This window comes from Melopsittacus undulatus, chromosome 1 (assembly GCF_012275295.1).
Source record: "Melopsittacus undulatus isolate bMelUnd1 chromosome 1, bMelUnd1.mat.Z, whole genome shotgun sequence".
Classification (NCBI taxonomy): Eukaryota; Metazoa; Chordata; class Aves; order Psittaciformes; family Psittaculidae; genus Melopsittacus; species Melopsittacus undulatus.
In genome coordinates, this window is record NC_047527.1 from 35,300,751 (window position 1) to 35,328,649 (window position 27,899).

The 27,899-nt window shown below is 39.8% G+C and overlaps 1 protein-coding gene across 1 annotated transcript in view; it reads left to right on the forward strand.

Moving 5' to 3' along the window:
* CPA6 (carboxypeptidase A6) overlaps positions 1-27,899 on the forward strand; it is an 89,718-nt gene that overhangs the window by 54,356 nt on the left and 7,463 nt on the right. The window contains exons 4-9 of the mRNA XM_034062811.1: positions 3,853-3,977; positions 7,478-7,592; positions 8,533-8,634; positions 9,474-9,578; positions 23,913-24,023; positions 24,271-24,361. Of these exons, the coding sequence (XP_033918702.1) occupies positions 3,853-3,977; positions 7,478-7,592; positions 8,533-8,634; positions 9,474-9,578; positions 23,913-24,023; positions 24,271-24,361 (649 nt within the window). The remainder of the gene's footprint in view (positions 1-3,852; positions 3,978-7,477; positions 7,593-8,532; positions 8,635-9,473; positions 9,579-23,912; positions 24,024-24,270; positions 24,362-27,899) is intronic.

The following is a 27,899-nucleotide window of genomic DNA, read 5'->3' on the forward strand; positions in this document are numbered from 1 at the left end:
ATTTCATCACCATACTGACCAAAAGCTTGAGACATGACTAATGACTTCAGGGTTTCTGTAGCTTGGAAGTTGTCCAGGTAAGAGCTGATACATTTATATTCTTGAGCTGCCTTTAACATCTCAGTTTAAAAAGAGACTGCCTACAAGGAAAACAGTCCTTTGGGTTCTTTTCTAAGCATAGATTGAATCCCTATGGGCTCAGTGAGACTGAAAAAAGAATGTACAGTTACAAAAGAATGCACAGTTAAAAAAGAATGCTTACTATGTAGTCACAATTATTAATTATACCTTTTTGTTAAATAAAGCAATAATGTGCTTAAATCCTCTAGGAAAAGAGATCTATCTCTATGCTTTTACATACAATTTCTTCTTATAGAAAGCAAGTAAGGATGCTCACGCCTCCAGTGAGATTCTGGGAAAGAGCATTCTCTGGGCATCTGCGTATCCAGCTCTATCCCTGAGAGCTGGTATCTGAAGTCACACCAGAGTGCAGCAGCAAGCACCAAGTAATTGGTCACCAGATCCCAAGTGTGAGCCTACTGAAAAGTCCTGCCTGGACCTTTGCTTATAGTCCAGAGGCTTAAAACAGCCCAAGACCCTCTAAGGGCAACCTGCTGCCTAACAGATAAGAAAAGACATGCAAAGGAGAGGGTTTCGAAAGGGAGATAAATATACTTAGGTTTGCAGACATACTCTAAAGCATAGCTTCTCCTCTAGCCTCAAGATACCAGGTAAAATTCTGAGGCTGAAATATTTGTCTCTGTGTTCAGGGGGTTCTGTAGGATTTCTGCATCTGTTCCTCTTGTAGCTGGAGAATCTTCCCCTCACCTAGCAAATCCCACCACCCACACAAGCACATAATGTTGTTTGGCTCTGACTGGTACACCATCCATACTGCTATATAACAAGCAATGTGTAATGTGAGGCAATAACAACACCCCATCATAAAGAGGATAGGAGAACAATTCATATCACTACCAGTCACTAGCCAGTGGAGCACAAGATGGAAATGCAAGGCATGCTTGCCAGAGGAATAAAGCTGAAAGAAGAGTGATGACCCCAATGAAACCCTCAGTACCTATGGGATATGGAGTGATGAAATCTCCTAAAGCTGACAGTGAGTAAAGAATAGTTGGACTTGCTCAGTCCCAACATGTCTGCTCTGAAATCCATCTTCCAGTTTTCAGATTTCATGCGCTGTCTCTATCATGCCAAGTAGAAGCTGAAAGCTGCAATATAAATAACATGTCTGCTGGAGAAATGTGTTTCTTGTTATATGCTTTATAAAGCAAAATTAAGTCAGCCACTGAAGTGGTGCTCTGGACAGCACAGGTAACATCTGCCAGATGAGCACTGAATGCTTCATTTACATTGCAGAGGATAAGAAGTAGGAGTCAAATAAAACCAAATTATCCAAATAGGAAACTGAGCTGAAGAGGAGCAATTTGCATTCTAAAAATGGGATATTTTTTTTTTTTTGTCTCACTTCCAGGACAATGCCAGGAGTGAAATATTGCATTTTCGCCAACAAACAATAGCAGTGTGCAATAGACTCCTGACTTCATTACAAGTTAAAAGAAGATTTCTTCTGCTTTTGGTATTCCCTTGCAGGCAGTAATGTGAGGGGCAGTTATAACACTGCAGAAATGAAAGAGCTTGTGATCTTGAGACCAATAGGGTGAATACTGGTTGGTTTACCCCCTCCAATTTCCCAACATTAATCCTGAAGAGCTGCCAAGGACAAAGACAACTTTCAGGTGTATCTCAACCACGATTATATTTTTTTCAATTTTATAATTTCTATTTTCAATTTTGTGTGATTAGATATTGCCATTGACCAGAAAACACTTCAGTTGCTCTTAGCTTGTGTATAACAATTTGTTGTTATTTTTATAAAGGTGGCTCAAACTCAGCTGATTGACACGCTGTTACTCCAAGAGCGACAAATATACCCTCTGTGATGTGTATTTTAGGAATAAACCTCGGAAGTTAAATACACAATTCTAGTTCACCATGTATGAAATCAACCATGCTGAATTAGAGGGGAATGTTAGATAGATAGATAGATAAACTAACAAACAAACATAAGGTGCTAGCACAGTGAGAGAATCTTTATTTATATGCAGCATTTAGCACCATTATATCATGAGTTCAGTTTCTACTGACCATCTGTCATACCTGGTGTCAGCTTCACAAGCCTTGTGAACTTTGCCAGTCCTGGTGTTAGACTTCAAAAGACACTGTGCCCACCCACCACTATCACATGGGTCTACAGACCATATTGTGGCAGTGTGAAACAAAGAGGGCTTTTGGCAGAAAGAGGCTGTTCCTGCATTTCAGGGCTTGTGGTCTTTCAAAGCAGCAGGCATTTTATTGGATTAACTGGACTGAAGTGACTACTGCTTGAAGAGGTAGCATCAAGTTCAGCCTCATGTTTTCTTGGTAATCAGAATATTACTACTCAGGGTGATTTGAGGAATAGTAGGAATTAAACCCCTGCTGCAAGATTGTACTCTCTTCAAGTGAGGTTCGTAGCAAGACCAAGCAAAATGCATTAGATATTTTCTAAATAGCTTGTAGCGCAAAGAAGAAGCCAGAATCTGTTAAAATATAGATGATAAAAAGCTCTTCAGAAATCTGGAAAGCAAGGAAGGAAGGGACATTCAGGAGCTGTATCATGACTTTCATCAATGCAGCCTAGCACAGCTCATTGCAATAAATTTTAAAAGATGTTTATCAAGTATTAATTCCTTTTTAAATTCTCTGTAAGAACTACAGGGACATAGTAGTCCCTTTCAATTCCCCTCTTTGTATTCAGCTCACAAACTTACATATTTTTGAGATCTGGGGATCTTGACATGCGTATTTGTCACATTGGTACAGAGGTTGTTGCTGAGGCTTGTTTCCATTGTCCCCTGAGACTATCCAGCAGCTCTGGGGAGAGGTTTGTTAACTTGTGTTCTCCCCACTCTCCTCACACTAAGGACGAATTCTCACCTGTGTTGATCACTACATGCATCTGTTGTTGGTGCAGCTGAGCAGTATGACAGTATCTTGCTACAGGGTGCAGAACACAGAGTTTCAAGTCCCTTTTTGCAAATTTTCTTGATTTCTTGAAAATTCATATTTTGGGCTAAAAACTCCAAATGTATTTCAAATTTAATAACAAAAGAAGGTAAAAATGGACAAGAAGCATCCTTTAGGTATGCACAGGTATATATAGCACATTTATAATTGTGGTATCATTTAGTAGTTCTTGTTTTTTTACAAGATTAAAATAATTTTATTATCTTAATCCTGTTATTTTGACATTTCATGTAAAATTATTGTGTAGGTCACCGCTTCCTTCATAGTGCTGGTGCCCTTCTACTACTTACCTCTGATGTCCTCATTATCAAGAAGAAAATTTTGGTAGACTTTGCAAACAGCACTGATGTATACCTCCCTTTAGTGTTCTTTTCTTTTCCTGCCCTAGCGAACATATGAAATACCTTGTGAAATACAAAGACTCATGGAATCCCTATGAGGTAATACATAGGAAATGTATAGTAGTTTGAAGAGATGCATGGAGCTGGAGGAAGCTTTTGTTTCAAGCTGTTTGAGGAGGCACATTCCTGAGAATGTTCTCTCTTCACATTGGCAAATCTCCTATGAGAGTTGTGGTAAACTGGACAAAGTCATTTCTCAAAATCTGCTCCATTAGAATAGATGTTGAGCTGGACCATCCAATACAGTTCTATTGTCTGTACTATGCCCAGAGTACTTGCCTACAAAGCTTCAAGCGTTCCATCTTCTGAATTTCCCCACCTACACTGAATGCATATGAATTACAGGTTGGTTCCTGCACTACAGGTGGACTTGTGGCAGCCCAGCAGCCCCTTCCACATCATTGAAGGTACTGTCACCGACGTGCGAGTACCGCAGAACACATCCCGAGGACTTCTGCCCTACCTCCAGCAAGCAAACATCCAGTACACGTAAGCCTGTGCTTTGTTTTCTTTGCCTTGCCCAGAGATCTGGCCTCCAAGGCAGGTCTGCAACTACCATGCCAAGCGCACCCGAGAATACATTCCACATCATAGCAATTAGACTGATAGACTGCTGGACATTGCCAAGAAAGCAACCATTTTAATGGGAGAGCAGAAAATCTCCCACAGGCGGGCAGTTTTCATGAAATGTCCTCCTTCTGAATCAAGTTGAAGCGTTTTCAATGTATATGAAATCATATATGTTAAGAGAGAGATAGTAATTACTAACTGTACAGACTGCTTTGCCTCTCTCTGTATTTAACAGGAACAAGGTTTGTTTACAAGTGTGCCTCTGCTAATGCAGAGGCGAGCCTTCTTCATGAATTATAAAGGAATGTACTAGTTCTCTTTAAAACCTCCATTTCTCATAACCCAACACAAGTCATACAGAATAAATACACTCTAAGGATCACATATAATTTATACCATTTCTTAAAAGCTTTCATGACAGTTTTGGAGCATATTTATGATCTCATATTTATCAATATGATATACTAGACAAGAGTAATGATCTTGTCATTAAAGCCTTTTCAATGAAATGCCTAAGCATCTGAACAATCAACTGATGAGTTATTTGAATTCTCAAACATTTGCTGAATAAAGCCCTACGTGAGGCTATTTATACTTATGTCTCGGTGAGGAAAGGATAGCATGAATCACATTTTATATTATATGTATTATCAGAATTCCATTTTTATTATGACAGTGGTCTCTTATTATTTCTTCATTCTAAAAACACAAAAACAGACATAAGGAAGTTAATTATGCATGCCCAGTAGCTGAAATTCAGAGAGAATTTCATGTGGGTGCAACACTGCTTTGGTTTTATTTGTGTTTAAAAATAAGATGGGAATTTCTGTAATTGTTTTCTTGTGCTTATAAAAAGAAGTGTCCCTTAATTGCTGTGCCCCAGCATTTGTGGTCATGTCTGCTTCTGTTCCTGCTCACAGTAATCACCTTTAATGAAATGACAGAAGGTGATTTTATATGTGTTACAGACACTCGCTGTACTTAAAGACCTTTACTTAAGTTGCAGAGCAGCTTGTGCAAGGGCAAGAGCTGTGAGACCAAAGGATCTCCGCAGTTTACCTGAAACAGAGTGCCACAAATACTAGAACATTACATTTATTTTCCACAGGGAAAATTTCCTCTCTGACATTTGCTGCACAAGATGTTTGTGCTCAGAAGGAACCTGGGCAGCATTTTGTCAACTCCAGACTGTTTCTTTGATTTCCTTCGTCTCCCCACTGCCCGTTTCAGACTCCTTGTACACTGGGTCTCAGCCACCAGGAGCAAAACCCTGCAAAGCCTCAGATGGGCATGTGCTTGTCCTGATAAACCCCATAGGATCTGTAACTCCACAAGAGCAGGGAGGATTTACCATGAGAGCAGCAATAACTATTGGTCAGGTAATGGCAGGAGAAGGGCTGCTGGGATGGCTCTGCACAGCCATGTCCCCTGCACAGCCAGGATGGGACCACAGCCCTGAGCCAGAGTACAGCTCCACAGCCAAGGGACTGAGGTGCTGGGCAGGGTTTCAGACAGCTCCTTTTCTCATGGTTTTTTTTCACATGTTTAAAAAATGTTTTTTATTTTTCACACAATATTTGAAAGTGAGTTAAATTGCTGCATCCCTTTGGGAGCTGGAAAAGGTGAGGCACACGCCATGCAAAACTTCAGGCTGACACCTACATTGTGACAAATTTTCAAATACAAGGGAGCATTAAGAAGCCCTAATAATGAACAAGGTGACCAGCTCTTGCCTGTAGGACAGGATTATCTGTCCCAGTGTTTGACTTCAGGACAAGAAAATGGTCATGCAAACGAGCCAAGAATTAGATAAGCTCTTATTCCACCAAGTTGCCTCAGTTGTAAGTTCTCTGGCAATGAAGCCACTTAGGTTGTATTAGGGCCTGAGTGACTTAAGAGCCTTTGTGTTACAAGCACAAACAGTACACAGTCATTTAAGATTATCAAATCTCATTTGGAGTACAGGCACATAAACAATCAGGAGCTGTACAATTAAATCTGTTACTGTAAAAGTGAACAAACAGAGCTTGATCCTGGTAGGTACTTATATTAATCAGAACAGAGCAAAGCAGGCAAGTCTCTTCTTAACATACTAAACATCCCAATGACTTGAATAAAACCACTGCTTTAACCTAACTACAGGCTTAAATGCTTTACAGTACTGGTCTTAGAGTGTATAGCAAGTCAAGGCTATAAGCCCTTAGTCTGATTAATGAAACTGGTAGATGTAGATGTAGAACAACGTAATTCCTAATTATACAATCACTTCACTAATACATTTGAAGATGGGTATAACCTTTACTTTGATATTGTATGTAGATAGACCTATTTGAGGCATCTGCTGCACAGCAAAGTTAGGATTAAAGTTAACACAGTTTCCTTCCATCTTTTTTCAGTCATTACAGCTAATGCCTATAGAATTTTAAAAGGTTGAATGTGGCCACCGTTTTGCAGGAATGATGGTATAGTGATTGCACATTGCCATGCTGTAGGAGAAGGTGGTATACATGGATGACTCACAGTTTTACAGAGATGTCATTGTACAGTGATGTTGTTACTGATGTCAGTGACAATACTACCAGCTCCTGCCAATATATAATGGAAAAGATAGATGCTCCAACTTTTTCAATATTATTCTTTTTTGATGTTTTCTATATTATTGTATTTTTATCATAAAACTGGAAAGTTTTCAGCTTACACCACTGCTTCTGCATTTTGCTCTTAATGCAAAGAACCTCTCACTTTTTATTGCAGGCAGATTTAATTTTCATTAGTATTGATTCATGTTTTTCCTGAGTTATTTTAAAACAACTGGCAAGCAACTATTGCAGAGCAGATAACAAACCACATAAAAACACACAAAAAAAAGATTTTTTGTTGCTGTTTGTTGTGTTTCAGACAAAACAATAATACTGCTGAGTTCTTAATTTTTTTGTTGTGCCTCTATAACTTGTAGGCATATGTAATGTTCCATGCCAGTACAATAACTCCCAAAAGAAAGTATGTGCATGTTTTTCTAAGCTTAAAAAGATTTTTAATGGTTCTGAAATCAATTTTTGAAGATCCATGATTACTTGGTATAACTGGATTATAAAAGAAGAGATCAAATGCTGCTCCATAAACAAATGAAAGCAGCTTCTCCTTTGCATTGGCCATGTTATTTACATCTTTCTGTTTTATTCACTTAACAAGCTCATTGTGGTTTTTGAAGTCTTTGTTACATTTCAAAGCAGCTGTAGTATTTATGTAGCAGCATATATTAAAATAAGCCTGAAGCACTCTGTTGTCAAAATATAACAGATGAAGTAATGTCAGAATGGTTTTACTACTCCTATATTTCTTCTAAATGTGATTGTTGTTCTGCTTTAGCCTGTGTGTTCTACTAGCTTTTCAGTAATGCCATTGTCTTTTTTATCTAGGATTCTAATATCAGACTTACAAGAAGCAGTAGAAAACCAGACTGGACTGAGGTCACACAGGAATCGAAGATCCCTGCCTGAGTATAATTATGAAGTGTATCACTCCCTGGAAGAAGTACGTAAAAATACATATTGTTCCTCTTGTCCACTACACTGTTGTTTTCTAATGAGGCTAAGATTTCACTCTCTTCAAATTATGGTTACCTGTTCATCTTCAGAAGTGTTCTAAATGTTTATTCTTCAAAAATAAGCACCTTCATGAAAATATATATATATTTTGATATTTGTATTCAAGGCTTATATTTACATGTAACTATCTTTGACAGATTCTGAGTTTTCTTTTTAAATTAAACCCTTTACTCTTATGGAATAAGAGATTTCATTGAGTGATTAGTCTCACCGAGTCGTTTAAGTAAGACATATGAGCAAGTGACAAAGTATTTGCACAAGAGGCCCAAAAGAAACCCACTTTGATACAGAATCATGTACAAGGGATACCAGCATGTATGATAGCTGGGTAAATAATTTCTGTTGATTTCAGAGTGCTTACATACACAGTTTCAGTCTGCATCAAAACAAAGTGGCTAGGCAGAGCATGAAGGATGCTGCACCAAAATGAGATCTGGTGCCTGTGCATCAAATACTGCAGGTAGTATTAAATTCTTCAGGTCAATCTCTTTGCCATTGTATTTCCTGGCAGGCAAACTCAGGGATCTTCTTCCTTCATTCCATTAATATTTATTGTGGATGGCAGATCAGCCTCATCCTCAGATTTTTACAGACAGCTATTTCATTTCAACAATAAAATACTTCCAACAAAAAAATGGGAAAAAAATACCCTGTGACTGAGGGCTGCATCCAACCTCTGTCAACAGAGCTATGAAAGTCCAGTAATACTTCAAGTGTGCAAACAAAACCAAACAAAGACAAAAAGAAAAATTACAGGAAACCCCCAAAACATACAGAGAACTGAGAGCTGAGATTAATAAATGTGTTACAGTTGCTTCCCATTAAATGCGAAGATTGAAGCAATGCTTTCACTTCTGTATTTGCAGATTCAGGATTGGATGTATCACCTGAATAAAACTCATTCAGATCTTGTTCACATGTTCTCTGTTGGAAAATCCTATGAAGGGAGACCACTGTTTGTACTCAAGGTAAAGATTAAACAGTTATTAACCAGACTAAAACCTGTAATCAGGGACAGATACTTTGTTACTTATGTTATAGCACTACGCTGGAGACTGAGGTTAGCTGTGTTTACTAAGAATGGGTTGCTAAGATCCAGGTATCTCTGTGAGCATCATCTTTAAAGCACAAAAAGCTAGAAAACTAAAAGCCAAATCCTGTTTACTTGTATTGGATATGCGTGGAGACAGATTACAGGACAAGTTCAATTAGCAGGATTTGGATTTAAGGGAATTGAAAAGTTTTGTGTTTATAGACAATTTGGAAAGCATTTTGCTGGAGACAGACCCCAGAAGACTCTGGAGCCCTTCTCAGCATGTGCTACATAGGCTCCTCTTTAGCTACTGACAAGGCTGTGTGCTCTCAACTTACATTATTAGGACCACAAATAAGAGCATGTCAGCAAGTTACAAAACAAACAAAACCCCCCAAAAAACTATGAACGTACTTTTTTTTCCATCTGTTGTTGTGGAGTCATGAAAATTTGATTCTGTATCAGGCTATTTCTGCAGCACTGTTTTCCCTCACCCTGCTCTGTGATATTTGAGGATATCATTTCTCATAAAAGAGGAAATGACAGATCTCGCTTTTACTGTCATTTTTTTTTTGCCACAGAGTATCTTCATGATGTTGGCATACGTGCCTGTCATGATCACGGCCATACTTTAGAAAACAATATATTTGTGTTCCTTTATATGATGAAATCCAAAAAGGTTTAGTGTTTCTAATATTCTATTAATTTCTTGTTACTGTGTTTCACTAATGACTTGAGATCTATTGATATTTCTATGAATATTCACACTTGAAGTTAGGTAAAAGATCACGGCCCTACAAGAAAGCTGTCTGGATAGATTGTGGGATTCATGCAAGAGAGTGGATTGGCCCTGCCTTTTGCCAGTGGTTTGTGAAAGAAGTAAGTGTTTAATGATTTACAGTAATGCAATTCCTTTAGTTCAATAAACTTGTGTTTTTGCTATAACTGAACTAACGTATTATTGATAAGAAAAATAAATAGCTATTATATCACCTTTTTTAATTTTTTTTTTATTTGTAGAACACTTAAGTGCTTGATAAATGAAGCTGATAGCAACTGCCAGACACAGCTAGGAACAGGACAGAAATATGCCAGACACATATTGGCAGACATATGAAGTAGAATTTTATTCCAAGACCTAAAACTGTGAAGATTGTGATTCTGGTAATGATCCAGGTAAATCAGTGCCACTGTGTACTGCTTCAGATCAGTTCAGCAATATCCTTGATTTAAGGATTTAGATCAAGACACTTCTCTTTTCTGTAATTCCATTGGAATAGGAAGGCAAAATCACAGAATCATACAAAAGGATCATAAAATCATTAAGGCTGGAAAAGACCTTTAAGATCATTGAGTCCAACTGTTAACCTAGCACTGCCAAGTCCACCTCTAAACCATGTCCCTAAAGCCACATCTACACATCTTTTAAATATCTCCAGGGATGGTGACTCAACCACTTCCCTGGGCAGCCTGTTCCCGTGCTTGACAACCATTTTGGTGAAAAATCTTTTCCTAATATCCAATCAAAACTTTCCCTGGTGCAGCTTCAGCCTGCTTCCTCTTACCCTACCATTTGTTGCTTGGGAAAAGAGACCAATACCCTCCTTGCAACAACTTCCTTTCATGGGGGTTGTAGAGAGTGATAAGGTCTCCCCTGATCCTCCTTTCCTCCCAGATAAACAACCACAGATCAGTCAGCTACTCCTCATAGGACTTGCTCTCTAGGCCCTTCTCCAGCTTCACTATCCTTCTTTGGACCTGCTCCAGCACCTCAATACTAACACCGTAGTAAGGGGCCCAGAACCGAACACAGTATTTGAGGTGCAGCCTCACCAGTACTGAGTACATAGGAAAAATCACTTCCTGGACCTGCTGACCACACTATTGCTGATACAGGCCAGGATGCTGTTAAACTTCTTGGCTGCCTGGGCACAAGCTGGCTCATGTTCAGCAGCCATCAATCAATACCCCCAGGTCCTTTTCCACTGGACAGCTTTCAGCCACTCCTCCCCAGGCTTGTAGCATTGTATGGGGATACTTTGGCCCAAGTGCGGGATCTGGCACTGAGCCTTGTTGAACGTTGTGCAATTGGCCTCAGCCCATTGATCCATCCTGTACAGATCCCTCTGCCTGGCCTTCCTCCAGCAGATCAACAGCCCCAGCCAACCTGGGGGTTGCAAACTTGCTGATGGTGCACTTGATCCCCTCATCCAGATCATCAGTAAAGGTATTAAACAGAACCAGCTCCAGTACTGAGCCCTGGGGAACACCTCTTGTCACCAGCTGCCAACTGGATTTAATTCTATTCACCACCATGCTTTGGGCTTGGCCATCCAGCCAGTTTTTTTTTACCCAGCAAAGAGTGCACCCATCTAAGCCATGAGCATCCAGTTTCTTCAGCAGAATGCTGTGGGAAATGGTGTCAAAGGCTTCACAAAAGTCTACGTAGACAACATCCACAGCCTTTCCCTCATCCACTGAGCAGGTCACCTAGTCATAGAAGGAGATCAGGTTAGTCAAGCAGTACATACCTTTCATAAATGCATACTGACTGGGCCCAATAAGCAGGTGTTTTATGTGCCACATTATGGCACTCAAGATGATCAGCTTCATAACCTTCCCAGCACCAAGGTCAGACTGACAGGCCTTTAGCATCCCAGATCCTGATATCCTCTAGTCAACTGGGACCTCCCCAGTTAGGCGGGACTGCTGGTAAATGATTGAAAGGAACTCAGTGAGCACTTTTGACAGCTTCCTCAGTACCCTTGGGTGGATTCCATCCAGCCCCACAGACTTACATGTGTCTAACTGATCTAGTGGGTCACTGGCCAATTCTCCTTGGACTATGGGGTCCTCAACCAGCTCCCCATCCCTATCTTCCAGCTCAGGGACCGGGGTACCCTGAGAACAACTGGTCTTACTATTAAAGACAGAGACAAAGAAGGCATTAAGTACCTCAGCCTTTTCTTCATCCTTTGTCACTACTTTCCCCGCTGCATTCAGTAAAGGATGGAGAGTCTCCTTAGTCCTTTTGTTGCTGATGTATTTATAGAAACAATTTTTATTGTCTTTAATAGCAGTAGCCAGATTAATTTCTAGTTGAGCTTTGCCCCCTCTAATTTTCTCCCTTCAGAACCTCCTGACATCCTTGTAGTCCTAGTGAGTTGCCTGCTCCTTCTTCCAAAGGTCATAAACTCTTTTTTCCTGAGTTCCAGTCAAAGTCTCTGTTCAACCAGGTGATCTTCTTCCCAGCCTAGAGGAGAACAGCTTCTGAGCAGCTATCCTAACCCAGGAGAACAGGCTGCAGTTAAGGAAGGAAGATGTTTGGCACAGACAGGCTCTGGTGGGAAAGCCTTACTGCTCAAATACGTATTCCTTACTGAGGTTTTCCCATAAAGCACTACAGTGTGGCAGGAAGGTAAAAATCACCAGATTTCTCTGTAGACATTATGGCAGAATATAGCCTGTCTATGTGCATATGAAAACCTTCTGGTTGTTATTTGAGATCCTTGAAGAACAGCTTGCTAGTAAGACTGTTTTGCTAACTATGTAAAAGCATTTTCCTAGATGAAAGAAAGTTTCTGTGAGTGCCTTGAGACTACAAGAATGTACCACCTTTGTCTGCCCGTGTTGGTTGTGCATTGCCTTTATTTACAGATGACATACATTTTCTTCTTTCCTTAGAGCAACACATCAATCCAGCATTAAAGCAAAAAGCATTAGGATAAGAATACATTATGCTCAGCCTCCATCATGATATTAAAAAGGACTGGGAGAGGAGGAGAGAGAAGAACATTAGATCGTTTGGTTTAGGATATTGCTTTTCTCATTAAATGAATTAGACATTTTCAGCAAGAACTCTGGAAAAACTGGAAGCTGAAGGCCTCTCCACGCTTCCAACTCTGCAATTCTCTTTGGCTGGCAAATTCTTCCCTTAAGCACCTCTGCAGCCCAGCAGCCCACTTTCCATCCCCCCCAGCACTTATGGGTAGTTCTGAGAAAGAGCAGTCAGCCTGGAAACAGATTTTTCCTGGCATGTTTGTTGACTCTAAGGAATAGCACCACAAGCCTATTGATTTAAGGCAAGCAAAAGGAAATGTTGGATTTGTTAGATTCTTTTCTAGCAGGAACAGCATACATGCACCCCTTCACCATGCAGGTAGCCTGAAATATTTTATTGAGCTTTCACTTCACCCTGCGATCTCTGTCACTTGTTTTCATTGAAGTATCCATACCCCTGTGTACAATGAGGCTTTTCAAGTTATTTAGCTTGGAAAACAGCCTCTATGTAGGAATGTCATTTAATATTCAGGCTCAAGACTGTGTGCTGCAAGCTTGACCAGCTATTCCCATTGAGCTTGGGAAACCTCAGTGTCTTGCTTGCACCTCTGGAAGTGGCAGCTTCTGAGTGCCAGCGAATTTGCCACAAGCAATGGAAGGCAGCATCCCCAGTAGGGTGGAAGTGCCATTGAGCAGCTGGCTGCTAAGTATGGCTTAGCAGGGTTTGGGCAGCAGCTCCCCACTTTCTACAAAGCATCTGAAGTTGTTCAGCTGGACAGGACCCAAATCTATCTAGAAATGCAAAGCAGACTAGGGTAGAGCAGACTTGGGAAGTGAGGATGTGAGGTTAGAGTGTGGAAAGGCAGGAAGGCAAGAGGCTTCCTGCTATGCAGGCTTGTTCTGTATGCTAGCAAATACAATAGTTAGAGAAAAAAAAAAACAGATGAACTAGAGAAAAAGGGAGAAAGATATAAGAGTTAAAGATTGAAAAGAGAATGCACAGGAAGGAGTTTTGCATTATGTAACAATATAATTGAAAGTATAAACCCAGCCTACTTGCACTTGAAACAAACAAAAGGAAAGTGAAGGCTGTTTGGTTTGGGGGTTGGGATTTTGTGTGGTTTTTTATTCTAATCTACCTCAGCATAAGCTCCAGATTTGGCTCTGTATTCTATAGGTCTGGTGTTAATAACATCACTGTTTCTGTAGAAGGTATTCCAAATGTCTGTAGTCTCTCAGCTAAAGATAATCAGATGTTCTACCAGGGTTAGCAATACTGATGGCCTCTGACAAACCCTACCTTATGGTTACTGAATTTCAAGTCAAGAAAGAGGATATCCTCTATGCACAGGATCAGACCTTTAGGTACTAGCTAATGAGCCAGAAATAAGTGTCTATGTGTGTATTGTAGTAGAATACCAGTTATGTTGCAGTAAACTCCCCTTCAACTTCAGTCCTTACTCCGCTTGAAAAGGGTGCAGAAAAGACCCTGAGAGTGGAAATATTAAGAGACCTAGAGTAGGTGGGGTAGGGAAGCAAGAGGAACCGTAAAAAGCAATGGAACAAATTTTATTTGGATTATTTTGAGGGCAGCCTGCAAAGATAAATGGATCAAATGTAACCCAGAATTCGCGTACACAGCAAAAGATTTTGGGGAGGGGGAAGGCAAAAAAAATAAAATAATACATTAGTTGTCTTAGTAAATATAAACTGGAAAGAATGGGACTATTTTATGTGTTATTACTATGTACAAAGCAGGAGACTTCAGAAACAAAATTTGTGTATCAAACATGTTTTTATCCCAAATTAAATAGCCCCCAGAAACAAAGAAGCAAACCCTATAGACTTTTTGTAAAAGTATAATTATATGTGTATATGTGTTAAATAATGACATTAACTCCTCTTCACTGGGTTTGCAGTTGTGAGAGGAGAAGCAGAATCCAGATACTAAATTATCCAGACTTCAAATTCAGGATTTACCATTGTTTTTAAAATCTGAAATATGGTTCACAGGCAGCTATTCAAATTAACATCACAACTAGATTGTGTTTCAGTTTTAGTGGAAGCAGATGAGGATTCCCATTACATCTGGTTTGACTTTCTTGCTTCTAATAAATGTTGCCATTTAATCCATGTCAATGATGTATAACCTTGAACTGTCATTCATACATTTTCAGAAAACAACATACAAGGGATGTGACTTAAAGATGCACTATTCTATGTTTCTGATGCAGGAATTTGTATTTCAAGATTAGAAAAATTCAAGAAATGCCGTTAAAAATCTTCAGTAAGCAAGCACTGATTGTAATTCTTCTTGACATAATGTTCTAAGAATCCAATGGCAACTTTAAGGAAAATATCCACTAAGATCATGCACATTCCCCTAAGGGAATAGCCTCATCAGGACCTCAAATTAAGATACAAATAACCTCACACTTTGGAAATACAGTAACATCCACCATCACCTTATTCTCCCATCCTCAAAAGTGGGCCTTTTTAGGCAAAAAAAAAGCAACAATCATATCTTGGCTGGCCTCAGTATATCTTGCATTTCAAGTGTAAACTGCAGCATGCTCTTCCACAGATTACCTACGCTTTTATATTTTTCAAATACTCAAATCTTGAAGACTCCTCAAAATAGTATTATAATGCTTTGAATGTGAGTTACATTGCACATAGCCACTTTTCTTTGATGTGAGACTGTTGCAGGTTCTTCTCCTGGATAAGCAGTGGTACCTTCTGCTTCTTCTGGGACAGAACCTAACAATATCCAAGAACTTTGCTGGAACAATGTTCAAAACTACTTCTGAGCTTTCTGGATTTGATCAAGGTGACTTGGTAAGTCTGGTTAGGGCATTGACCTTTCTAGACTACCCATGAATGTTCCTACACCCCTACCCACAGACCCACTGAAAAGAACCTGTACAGTAGAGGAATCCAAACACACACCTCTGAAGCCCTGCTCATACTGCAGCACTGCATCATCCCTTAAAGATGGGCCATAATAGCTCTCTCATCTCAGAAAAATCCCAAATAGGAAATGAATGTCAGTTCCAACCCTAAATATTCTATTATTCTATGCTCTGTGTACTTGCAGCTGTGAGAAAAGTGGCCTAAAGTGCAAATTCTGAAATGCAGGTGGTCAATGATTGCAGTTCTATAAGTTCTCAAATTATTCGAGATGATGTGTTTGTGCTTTATCACACACCCAGGGAGCAGACAGGTAACCCCAGACAAAGCAGGTAAAGGTTGAGGGCACATTTTGATTTTTTTATTTTGAATGCTGATGTTGGTATTGATTGCTGACAAAACCAGGCTTGAATTCCATATTTTCACTCCATAATAATGATCTAACTGTCTGTTAGCTTGGACACAGACTGTCCAAGATGCAAAATATCAACACCTGCCCCCACTATTGTCAGCTTGAGACTGATTTATGAGTCACCTTATGGGATGCATAAGGGATGCGTAATGCCAATTAGCCAGCTCATGGACCAGGCCCCAGAGACAAGTCTTTACCAGGAATTTTGCAGGGTTCGAGACCTGAGATTCTTCCTCTGAAATGTTTATGAAGTGCTTGACTGCAAGGCAGGATACCTAAAATAACAACACATACATAAACATCTACAGAACTGAATAAAGACAACAGTGTGATCAGACACAGGTCTGAGCAGGAGACCCAGACTGTGTCACTGTTAACAAGGGTTGGCTCTTCTTCTGCACCATGCTAGCCATGTGGTCAGAGGGCCAAAAAACTATAAGTATTCCTACTTTAAGATCTGCTGAAAGCCAGTGTAGCACTTACATTCATTCCGCAAAATTCCACAGACCATGTCCTGATGGACAAAACATCTGCAGTATGCTGCATCAACAGTCAGAGTAGCAGTCACTCATTCATTCCAGTGCTGAAGTCCACACTGTTAGGAAAACAGCTTCACATTCTGGATTATTTCTGGGTCTTGCTGAGGTCCATCGGAACTGGTAATCTTTTAGGAGTCAGAAAATTTATTTCCCGTTGCTATCCTAACTACCAGAGCCTCAAAATACTGGCTGATTATGAAATACAACACCAGTTTTTCACCCACTTCAGAAGTAGCCTGATTCTGGAGGTGTGTATGATAGTTATGTGAAGCAACACAGTAATGTTTGTTAAAGATTATATGCTTGACCTATCACTTGTCAACAGATTTAAGTCTTTTGAACAGGTACAGCTGAAATGTCATGTTTCCACAATCCAGGAATATTAAAGAATGCTCATTACAGCTGTATTCAGCTATTCTTTAAGGCAACATAGCTAGTTCACCCTGTGATAGGCTTTCTGTCTCCATTTTGGGGAATTTTCCTAGCAGAAATTTTGAACCGAAAAAGAAAGAAAATAAGGACGTGACTGCCTCTCCCTGTAAGCCATACATTTATGGCACTCCTCTCCTGATGACAGGTACACCACTGTTCTTACAATATCTTTGAGTGCTGGCTTTCAGAAACCTCAAGAGCTTCTAAAATCATTTGAAATTCCAAAGTGAATCAGAGTCATGCAAAGCCAAAACAAACACTTTGTACCTGTGGCTTTTTCCTTTCACTGTTCAGTTGCATACATTTCTTGTTTCTGAGGTCCATTCCCTTCAGCTAAAGCTCTTCAGCTGATCTTGATTTGACTGCTTTTTAAATCATCACATCTTCTTTCTCTATGAAATCTTCCTACCCAAGCTTTCCTCCTGTTCATCAGATTTTATTTCACCCTTGTTTTAGGAAGGTCAGAAGCTTATAAGGGCTGTATCTTGCCTCCCTACAGCCTTTTTCACAGCTGCCAGTGATGATGGCACTGTGAAGACTAGGCTTTTTTCACCTTGAAGGACCAGTCGCCTGGTGATGGATCTCTCCTCAAATGCTCTGCAGCTCTGTCATAAATGCAGAACAATCATTGAAGCTTATTTTTTATTGTTTGCCAAGCTCTACTCTCCCCAGCTGTCTTTTTAGCTCCCTAACCTCAGAAAAAAAATTGACTCCTCTGAGTGCTCCCTATATATCCATTATCTGGAGGAAAAATCCATCTGTTTCATCTATATTTGCAACATCACCCTTACTTATCTTTAGCTAACACATTCTTCTCTGTCAGGAGCTTCTGCCTGAAACACTACTTGTTTTTTCTCCATTAGAGAGATCACCTCCTCCAGCCTCTTCACTCAGTACTTCATTCATCAGCCTTTCAACAGCAAGAGGCACTGGTATAATGCAGAATCCGGTTCATCGTCATGACTTTTTTTAATGCTCCAAATGCTGTTACAGCCATTTGAAGTTTCTGTGTAATAATTACACCTATGTCTATGTTCTGTATGTTGTTTCTGCTTCTACTCAACTTTCCCCCTGCCACTCCACATCTGGTTCAGTTCTGAATTATTTCAGCTATTCCTGCAGCCATTTTATACCCCACTTCACTCTGAGTATCTGCATCTCTCCAGCCCATCCTTGCTACTGAAAGCAAAGGTTACTAATGTACACCACTTTTGAGAGGTAGGAAGATGAAGTAGCAGGGAACATTTCCAACAACAGTTTCCCAGACTGGGCCCCTTAGTTGTGATTCTTTTTTTCTTTTAATGGATAAAATCTAAGCCAATGCAGTGCAGTACCGCGCTATTACCACAACGAGGCATGTGATGCATTGTTTTAAAAGAAGCTGTGGCAAACTGTTTTTACACTGTGCAGTATTTCTTTCTCCTTTGCTACATGGTGGATTTCCCCAGGATCTATTCAATAGTAAGACACTTTAGAGAGGGTGCTTTCGTTTGCTGTGCCATCTTTGCAATGGCAAAACAAACAAAAAAAAACCCAACAAAAAAACAGTTAAAATGGTTTCCTGTTTTCCAAAAGGAAGTACTGCATTATTTCTCGTGTGCACTTTCAACTACTCAGATGCATCCTCCTGCCTACCCGTGATCTTGAGAAGATAAAAATTACTTTCATTTTGTTTGTAGCTATTCGTTTTTCACAATGTGAATACATCTTGATAAAATAAAGGTAACCCTGCAGCTGTGTTGTGCCTGTAGTAGGAATTCTTCAATGACACTTGCTAGTGCAATTTCCTATGTTAAGTATTAACCACTAGGACATTGAAATTCTACCCTGTAAAGGCTTTTAAGCTGCTGAGTATGTTCTTCTTCAAGGCAAGAAGAGAATTCACATTGTTGTTCCAACATACTACATGGCCTAGGGAAGAAATTCAGCTTTATATTTTAGCAGTCAACTCCTGTGTGATGATGCTCAGCAGTTAGGGGCTCAGTAAAACTACTGATCTTCAGAAATAGTATGGAGCATGAGAAAGGACTATGAAAGAAAATTCTGTGTGTTGGACAATATAGCTGTTCCAGAAACTGAATTCCAAGCAATAATTTTCATTTTAATTATTTAACTGTGTCTCAACAGCTTAATTAAACAGTGTATTCAAGGGAGTTCTGTTGGGTTGCCCTCAATAGATACTAACCTAAACCAACATAACTAGGGCATAAAATTAAAGAATTACATTTTCGGAGGTATACTGTTGGTAAGTCTCCACAAAGCTGGTGGTCATTAGTTTCATGTAATTACAAGCAGAGAATTTTGTGTTGCCCCATTCAGAGCACTCACAGTGCCTCAGAATAACTCAGACCTTCCCTTTACCTGCTATGCAGTCCTTGATTTATTTGGGAACTATGAGGGGTTTTTTATATGCTACCTCTCAGAGTAGAACCAAGAACTTCTGTCTCCTCTTTCCATTAACATTTGTGTAACTATGCAGCTTCTTCCCCACAAGGTCCTGCATTTGGTTGGGTGGTCCAGGCCTTGCCTAAGCTTGTTGGAACTGCTGTTTGCTTCTCTAACATGCCAATCATGCCATTGTCCCCCTGCCTCTTCTCTGCTTCAGCATCTTCTCCTTCTGCATCCTTTAGAGACAGCATAAGCAAGCCTTTGGAATCCCACAGGTCTTTCTTTTTGGAATCTTTTTATGAGCTCTCTTCTGAATGCTGCAGAGTAGTTGCAGCACACTCATTTTTTTCAGTTGCTGTTTCTAGATTCCTCCTGTGGAAAACGCTCCCAAAGAGGAAGAAATATTTTGCTTGGTGTTAAAAAATACTAATAAATAAACCATATACAGTTCAAGCTTCAGCCTTGAAAATTTGACCCTTTATTTTAAGCCATTTGTTTCTAGACACACATTTGTATCTTAGCCTTAATAACGGGCAGTAAAAGGGAAAATGATGATAAAAAGATGTACTACTTCCAAGTACAGCTACAGAGCTAACTACTAGCTTGCCAATCTGATAAAGTAGCAATGAAGGCCTGAATGGCAGATCACAGTGTCACCCTGCTAATGTGTAAGATGTACAGACAATAGTAAAATATTGTATGTTACTATCAGAAAGTATGATTTAACTGATATCTTAATAATGGCATGGAAGAGTTAATCCTGTTTTGCTGGAAGCAGCTTTATGCAATTTCTGATAGAACAGCAATGCAGTCAATTCCCTGTGCTATAACAGTAACTGCTTAATTCAGTGTGATTGCTTAATTCTAAACCAGAAACAGCAAAAGCTGATTGTTACCTTTAACTTCATAATAATTAATTGAGGGACAGCAAATTGTTATTAAGCTCAACTTCGATTCCAGTTTCTCTCAACTCTGTCTCCTTGTTTTGTCCTTCTCAGTCAATCCCCTTATTTTATAAAAAGCCCAACTGCACCCTAAATCCATTTTAAACTCTTGTCTTTTATTGCCTTGTCAGTGTACAATATAGCTCTTTGGTTTGCTTCATCCCCCAAATTAAATTTTCTATGGACCAGATCCTCAGCCAGCCTAAGCTGGTGTAGCGCTACCGAACACCCATCGCTCTGCTGATCCAGATGATTGAGCCCCCTCCTATTAATCATTGGTTCTTTCCCCCATCCCCCAGGCAGATTGCTTGCACAGTGTTGGCAGGGTTCCTTTATCATCTGTTCATTCACTAATAACACTATTCAGCATTTATTGGGCCAGTCTGGCTCTCTGCAAATTCAGCAGTGAAGCTGCTATTGATTGTGTGATGGGGAAGCAGAATCAAGCCATATAAAGTCACATTACTTTGTATTCTGAGAGCTCTTTGCATACTACACAGCAGTTAATTCACTAATAGTTTATAATCATCTTGCTTGTGTCATAGTGGAGAGAAAAAGTTTCAGCACTGCCAGGGTGGGTGGTTCACATAATCATTTTTTGGAGGATTTGAGAGTCATGCCGTAAAAGGCAAGCTGTAGGCTTTGCTCCAGCAAGGACACAACTTAGTAACTGTAAAGCACATTGCCAAAGACCTCCCTGTTAAGGGAGGTAAGATTATGCAGTCTGTTTCCTGATTGCATATATCAAATAAAAGTTCCAGATAAAAGCAGTAGGAAGGACAGAATATTTTCAGCAGAAACAGCATATACGATCTCACACCAGGTTATACCACCTGCACTCTGGCTTTCCATCAAGTCCATTACATTTTAATGAAATGATGCTCTAAGAAGGTAACCAAATTATTAAGCAAAAGTATAGATGCTTTAAAGAACAGAACTGAATGATAGAGCAACCTGATCTAGTGGAAGGTGTCCCTGCCCATGGCAGAGGAGTTGGAACTGCATGACCTTTAAGGTCCCTTCCAACCCAAACCCTTCTATGATTCCATGATTCTATATTTGGCTCTAAATCAACTTAAAATTTTGAAGAGTATTACTGGGGACTATAATGCTTTCTACAGTCAATGGGAGCAGACATTAAAATAACACAGAGTAGCTTAGAAAATGAAAGGGTGCTTGGCATTTTTCAGCCTATGCTTTGTTTTGGTTTTCAAATGGTGGTGCTTTTACCTAGAAAGAAAAATATATTCTTCAAATGAATTTCAAACATATTGAACATTAAAATATCTTAATTCAAATATTTTCATTATGTCACTTCTTGCAAACTCCGAAAGGTTCTGAAAAATTTGCAAAGCTCATCCATGCAATTTTTCGGAAGGATATTACTTTAAATTATTTACTTACCTGTAGTTATTTTGAGGAGATAATTTTTAAAGTGTTTTAAAGAATTTAATGTTACAGCATTGCAGTATAAAATGCAGTATAAAACACCACAGGGTAACAAAATGCATAGTTACAAATGTAACTGATAGTAAAAGAATGGCATAGGTAAATTCAGATAGAAGCAAATAGGCCAATGTCATTATTGCTGATATGGAAATACCCACTATGGAGACACAGCCTGAGCTTAATTTGTTAAAACTGTCTAAAAAGAGAAGAGCATTGAAAAGTCAATAAAGTGTGTGTGGTGCATTATTTCTTCCCCAGCCAAATTCCTTCTCCCTGAAATAAGCATAATAAAAATGTTGGTTTTCTTTGACTCATGTTTTGGAGGGTGACTTTGTTTTGTTTCCACTGTAAGAACAGTTTTACAGATTTAACATCCGTACTTACCATACAGGCTCTTAAACCTGTACATATTCAAGTGTAGGGGTATCTTAATGCACAGAGTAACCCTGCATACTTCAAGTATGTGTTTTCTGTACACGAAACATAACTAAACAGAGCCCGGGTTTCCACAGTCATTATTTTTTAGTAACAATTCCTTTCTGTTTTGACAGAATTACTTTTTACTATAGCTGCAGTTCCCTGAACACCAATACTTTTATCCAAATATATTTGTAGCCTTGATGTGGCCTCCTAATGCAAGTAAATCAAATCTGAATGCAATACCATCCCAGCTAAGAATCCTTGGGGAACTTCTGGCATGTGGGCCAGGAGACCTGGAACCTCTACACTGGCCAGTGACTTTCTTCCAGGCAGCCCATGGCTCCACCAAGCTTCTCCTCAAAAGCCCGCTGTTAACCTCTTCTCCCCTGTGATAATCCTGCCCTCTTTAAACATCTCATTCCACCCTTTGGTGCTTCACACCATGCTGTCCCAGCTTCTGCCCCAGTCTCATTTCATTCTGTGCTGTTCCCCCTTTGCCCTCTATTGCTCGCCTTCCTCTCCTCTTTCCTGGCTGAATCAGAAGAGGAGCTTGGTGTAGCAGCACTGGGCAAGTTGGTGGCTTTTGCACAGGGATGACATGACGCTTTGAATCTGCTGAAGGACCTGCATGTGCAGAGCACTGCTGGGAGGAAAGCTGAGGATGAATGAGGGGAAAGCACTGCACAATAGAGGTAGTTAATGAGCAGCTTAGGAAAGGTATTTAGAAGTCTTATTAGGCCCTCAGTAAAGAAAACAAATGTTCAGACTCCTTCGTGAGTAAATTTCAGCCCCAGACATGTCCAATTGTATGGGTATTTCTTACAGGTATTCCGTAAAAAGGATTTGTCAGCCCCTGTGGCAGCTTCAAACTGCTGCATGCTAAAGAGCCCAGAAGCATCGAATTCCTGTACTTCACTCTGATCCCCAGCATTTCTCAATTGAAAAGCTTTTAGCTTAGTTTATTTCAGAGCAAACATTTCCCTTTGTCCTCTCAGACACGTATTACTTATTGGATCTGAAGGGCCAGAAACACTGCAGAGCAGAAGCTATAATCACAGCACAAGGAGAAGGGGAGCCTGCCTCAGACATCCCTCTGAACCCTGTGTCAGTGTGATATATTCTCTCCCTGCCAGGTGAAGCACTTGATTCCTCCACTTACAGAATCAAGACTTAAACTTTGAGGGTTGTAGATTTGATGCCCAGCTATGACAAAGGACAGTTTTTTCTACAGCATGTGGTGTCTAAGCTTCCTGAAACTGGTAAAGTAGCATCTCTGGTACTAGCAAACAGAAATGCTGAGGAGCCTCTGGTTTGCTATGTTTTTCTAAGATACAGAATGGAAAAGAAAACACTTTTCCTACTTAGACTTCCTCTCTTAATCTCTATACTTGAGATTCTCCAAAAGTAGAGGGTATTCTAAACTATAAAGGAATAAGCTGCCTGTATTGATGATTATGCATACAGTAAATTACTTTGAATACAACCAAAGCTTATGTGATGTGAGCCTTAAACACTTTAAGACTTGATCTGACTTCACCAAATCACCACTTGATGGAAACAACAGCACTCCATTGTCTTACAGGAGGAGCTAACCTCATTTCCTCAACCAAAAATCTGTCCATTGACTTTCGACTCCTATGTCAGGAAACACTTTGCTTCTCCGTAATGTGACTTGTATTTTCTTGGCTATTGAAAGAAACAGAGAAGCATAGAGAATAGGGTCTTTTAAACACCTTTTTCACATGTTCACATTCTGCCTTTAATCACATTTGCAGGAAGTATCAGCCTTTAAGTACAGCTCTAAGGGTGTCAGTGGTGCTATACAGAGTTCAGGTCTCTGTACTGCCAAAGGCCACATGACTGTCTTAGCCGGTCACAACATTTAATCAGGAAATGATTTTTATTTTAGAAACTGCTTTCTTTGGCTTTTCTGCTTTAGGCTCTTCAGACATACCAGACTGATCCTGCCATGAGAAAGATGCTAACTCAGCTGTACTTCTATGTCATGCCTGTATTTAATGTGGATGGATATCATTTTAGCTGGACATATGTGAGTAGTATCAGTAGTATTACCAAAAAAAGGTGTTCTGGAAAGATGGAATGGTTGGTGCATCATTCAAAGGGGTCTTTCTGTAGAATCTGGTCTATCACCTTGTGGCATGCAAAGTGGAAGTAAATTACCCCAGTTAAAATACAGTACTGAATACGTTTAGGGTGGTTGGTTTGTTATGTATACAAATAGACTTTTACCAAAATATAGTAATATTGCTATTTAAATATTTTATACCTTCTGCTAGGATCGATTTTGGAGAAAAACAAGATCAAAGAATACAAGGTTTCGGTGTCATGGTGTTGATGCTAATCGCAACTGGAAAGTGAAATGGTGTGGTAAGTCTGGAGACACTTTGGTCCACCAGTTCAGATTACCTTGTATTTAATTACCCAACAAAGTAGGTTAGGTCACATCCATTGTGAAGTGTTCTGTTTTCCGTGGTTAAATTCGGAGGTAGTTTCCCATAAAACCACAAGCCAGGACTCGAATCTTCCTCCTAGCTTCTGAAAAAATAAATGTCCTGAACTTTGTAAAAACACCTCTCATCACAGATAAAATGTTTTTGTGGTGGAGAATGGCAAATGTATAAAACCACACATACAGCTATTCTGTATTCCTGCAATCAGTTAATAACTTAATAACTTGAAGCACAGTATTGAGCCTGGCCCACCACATTCCAGGGTTTACCTGACTTACAGTTTCAGGAAGCATTTCAAAGTTCATTTTATTTTACTTAGTAATGTCTCTGAAATGGGTTTAGCTTTGGAAATGTCAGACTTGCTTTGTTGGCCTCACAGAGAAACGTCTGAGAATATTTTAAGGCCATTAGTGATTTCATAAAGAAAAAAGGTGCTTCTAAACACATGAGGATCCAATTTAAATCTCCCAGCACTTCTATGAATACTTTCATAAAAATTGACCTCAATTGTGAATAGAGAATTCAGGAGTAATGAGATACCAGCAGAAGATTTAGAATGGGTCCACTGAAGAAGAAAGGGGTTTTTATTAAATCTTACAGCAAGACAGAGCAACTTACACAGGAGTAAGCAGACATACAATTTCTGGTGCAGCAGAGAGTAATAGCACTTTCTTGTGAGCTGTGTTGATATACATACCTGGTTCTTCTGCAGACCTGCTCTCCCACCTTGATCAACTTCCTTCAACTCTCTGTGCAGCTGTTTCCTGCTCCAGCATTCATCCACCTTCCTTATTTATATTATAAACTTGTAAAGACAGAAATAATGTTTGCATAGAGCTAGCACTCCCTTCAGCCCATCCCTCTTTCACTGGAAGTCTCTAGATATTTCCGCAATACTCTGATTACTTGCAGTAGGAGTAAGCACTGTACAGTCTGGCTTGCATCAACTGGATTCTTTAAGTAGGATTGTAACGATAGAAGTGAGTGTGAATAGTCTGCCAGGAGAGATTACAAATGAGGTGAGAGTGAACAAAAGCATACATTCAATATAGTATGGACCTGTGAAATACGCTTCCAGGTTTTTTCAGCTCTACTTGCAGTTAGGACGGGACTGACACAGGAGCAATTACAGAAAGCCTATGTTAGCTGAGAACCCCTCCACTACAAAAGACAGTCCCAGGGATGCTAACATGATCTTTAAGGCAATTTTATGCTGCAAAAATAATGTAAAAATGAACCAAAGTCTGCATCGTCGTTACCATCTTTTACTTACGTGTGTAAAGTCACTGCTGCAGGTATTTGGGGGACACACATTTACTGTTCAGGAGACAGTCACCAGCATAGCTGGAATGAACAGTTCTCTGACAAAGTCTTCAGAGCCATTTTGCAGGTACCTTATCAGTGCAACAATAATACTGTCACAGTGCACCTTCTAGTCCTAATTAATCTTTCTTGGGTTCAAATGACTCTGCTCCCTGTTCTTTCTGCTCACTAGCCACTGTACTAAAGCACACTTTTTACTCAGTCCTGATGTTTGCTTCGTTTTCAGTAATGCAAAAAAACATTTTTTCTAGGCTTAGTGAAAGTGTAACCATACACACACATGTTGTGTGTTGCAATCCACCACTTGCTGCATTTCTCCCCTGCATGGATCATGAAAGACAAATCCCCATCCCAGGTTTAAAAAATTCCTCCAAGGTTGCTCATCATCCCACCAAGCACATGCTCTGCTTCCCTCACCAGACTCCAAACTCTGTCTGATTCTCTAGTTTGCCAGAGAATAAAGAGCTCTTTCATTAACTGGGCTGACTGGTGCTTAGAAGATCCTCACCCAGCACCCCATGTTCTCATTAGTCTGACACTAAATAAGGCAGAGAAGAATCTGGATCATATCACACTTTGAGGCTTGTATAATCATGGTGTGTTTAACATTCAATACTGAACATGCTTATAAAAACCTTTTCACTCAGTTAAGTCACACTTGCAGTTTGCAGACAGGCTTGAACTTCACTGTGGGGCTTTCAAGCTGGTGTGTTTTGGAAGAATCCAGCCCCAGCAAAGCCGCTGAATGCCAGCAGCAGTGCAGCAGTTGGTAAAGACACAGCATCCTTTCTGCTTTCCTCTTCCCTTCTAGTGTAGGACTTTGATGAAAGCTTTATGATGTTGCTCTGTACTTTCTAGGGACTAAGAAAAGGTCATATCACTGACTGTGGTAGATTTCACCTTGCACTCTCTTGCACCCAAAATAGTGCACAGAAATTGTACACAGACCCTGGTGAATACTGACAGAGAGATTTCTGTGTAGAAATGCTCTTTGCAATATATATATACATATATATGTGCAATAACTAGCACAATGGTTTAATGTTCATGAAATAAATAGCAACCTTACAGCCAATAATGAGGTACTTAGAACTAAATCATGTCATGGGGCAAATCGAGTTAAAGGGGTTGCATCCAAAGCCCCCAGGAAAGCAGCAGTGGGAGTTAAAATCTCCAGTTCATCCCAATTTCCAGTGTACCCCACTGCTCACTGATGACAGTTTCCCCTATCGGCACAAGAAGGGCCTGCAAGGAAGTTTGAGAATCATGCTCCCACTCATCTACCTTCTCTGTCTTTCTTCTCTACCAAAGCATTGGTTTTATCAGCCTCTGCACACACTTCCTTTGTACATCTGATCTCATGTTGGATGTTGGAGGATACTTGTCTTCCCCTGATACGCTGTCAGGTACAAAAATAAATCAGCATGGTAGCATTTTATGCCATTCTATTTTCTTCTCATGGCCGTAACTCAGAAATTTCACACAATTTAGTATTATTGTATTGTTTTTTTTCCCTTCTTGTGTTACTTTAAAAGAGCTTGAGTATGCAAATTGAGGATATCCTTACATTATCCAAGGCCACCATGGAAGACCTCTCTTTTTACTACCAGCCATTTTCACTTAAGGAAATGCATCAACTGCAGCTAGGATTGCAAATGGCTCACAGTAGTAGGCTGGACAGTTCAGAGAGTTTTTTTCTTCATTGAAAGTCACTAAACTGAGTCGTATTTTACCATTAGGTCACTTTACCATTAGCTTGTAGGATTCTGCTGTTTATTAACAATGATGTCCATTTTCATGAATCAGTGTACAACACTGTTACAGGAGATGAAGTATCCATTAAAAAATGCAAAGGCTCCAGAGGGTCTGTTAAATAGCTCTTCTTTAGCCATAATATCTGACAAGACATCAAGGCAGAGTGCTCTTGGGATCTGGATGCCTTGGTGGCCATCTGTTCTGTAGGGAAAAGACCATCTGCCCTCTATATAACACTTCCATATCCACTGCAATCTAAGCACTAATACCTTTTGAAATCCCCACCTGTGGCCACTGAATTTTAGCCTCAATTTTCTTATAACAAATGAAGCTGCAGCATTAAATTCTTCCAGTTTTGAATTTTTTGGCATTACATT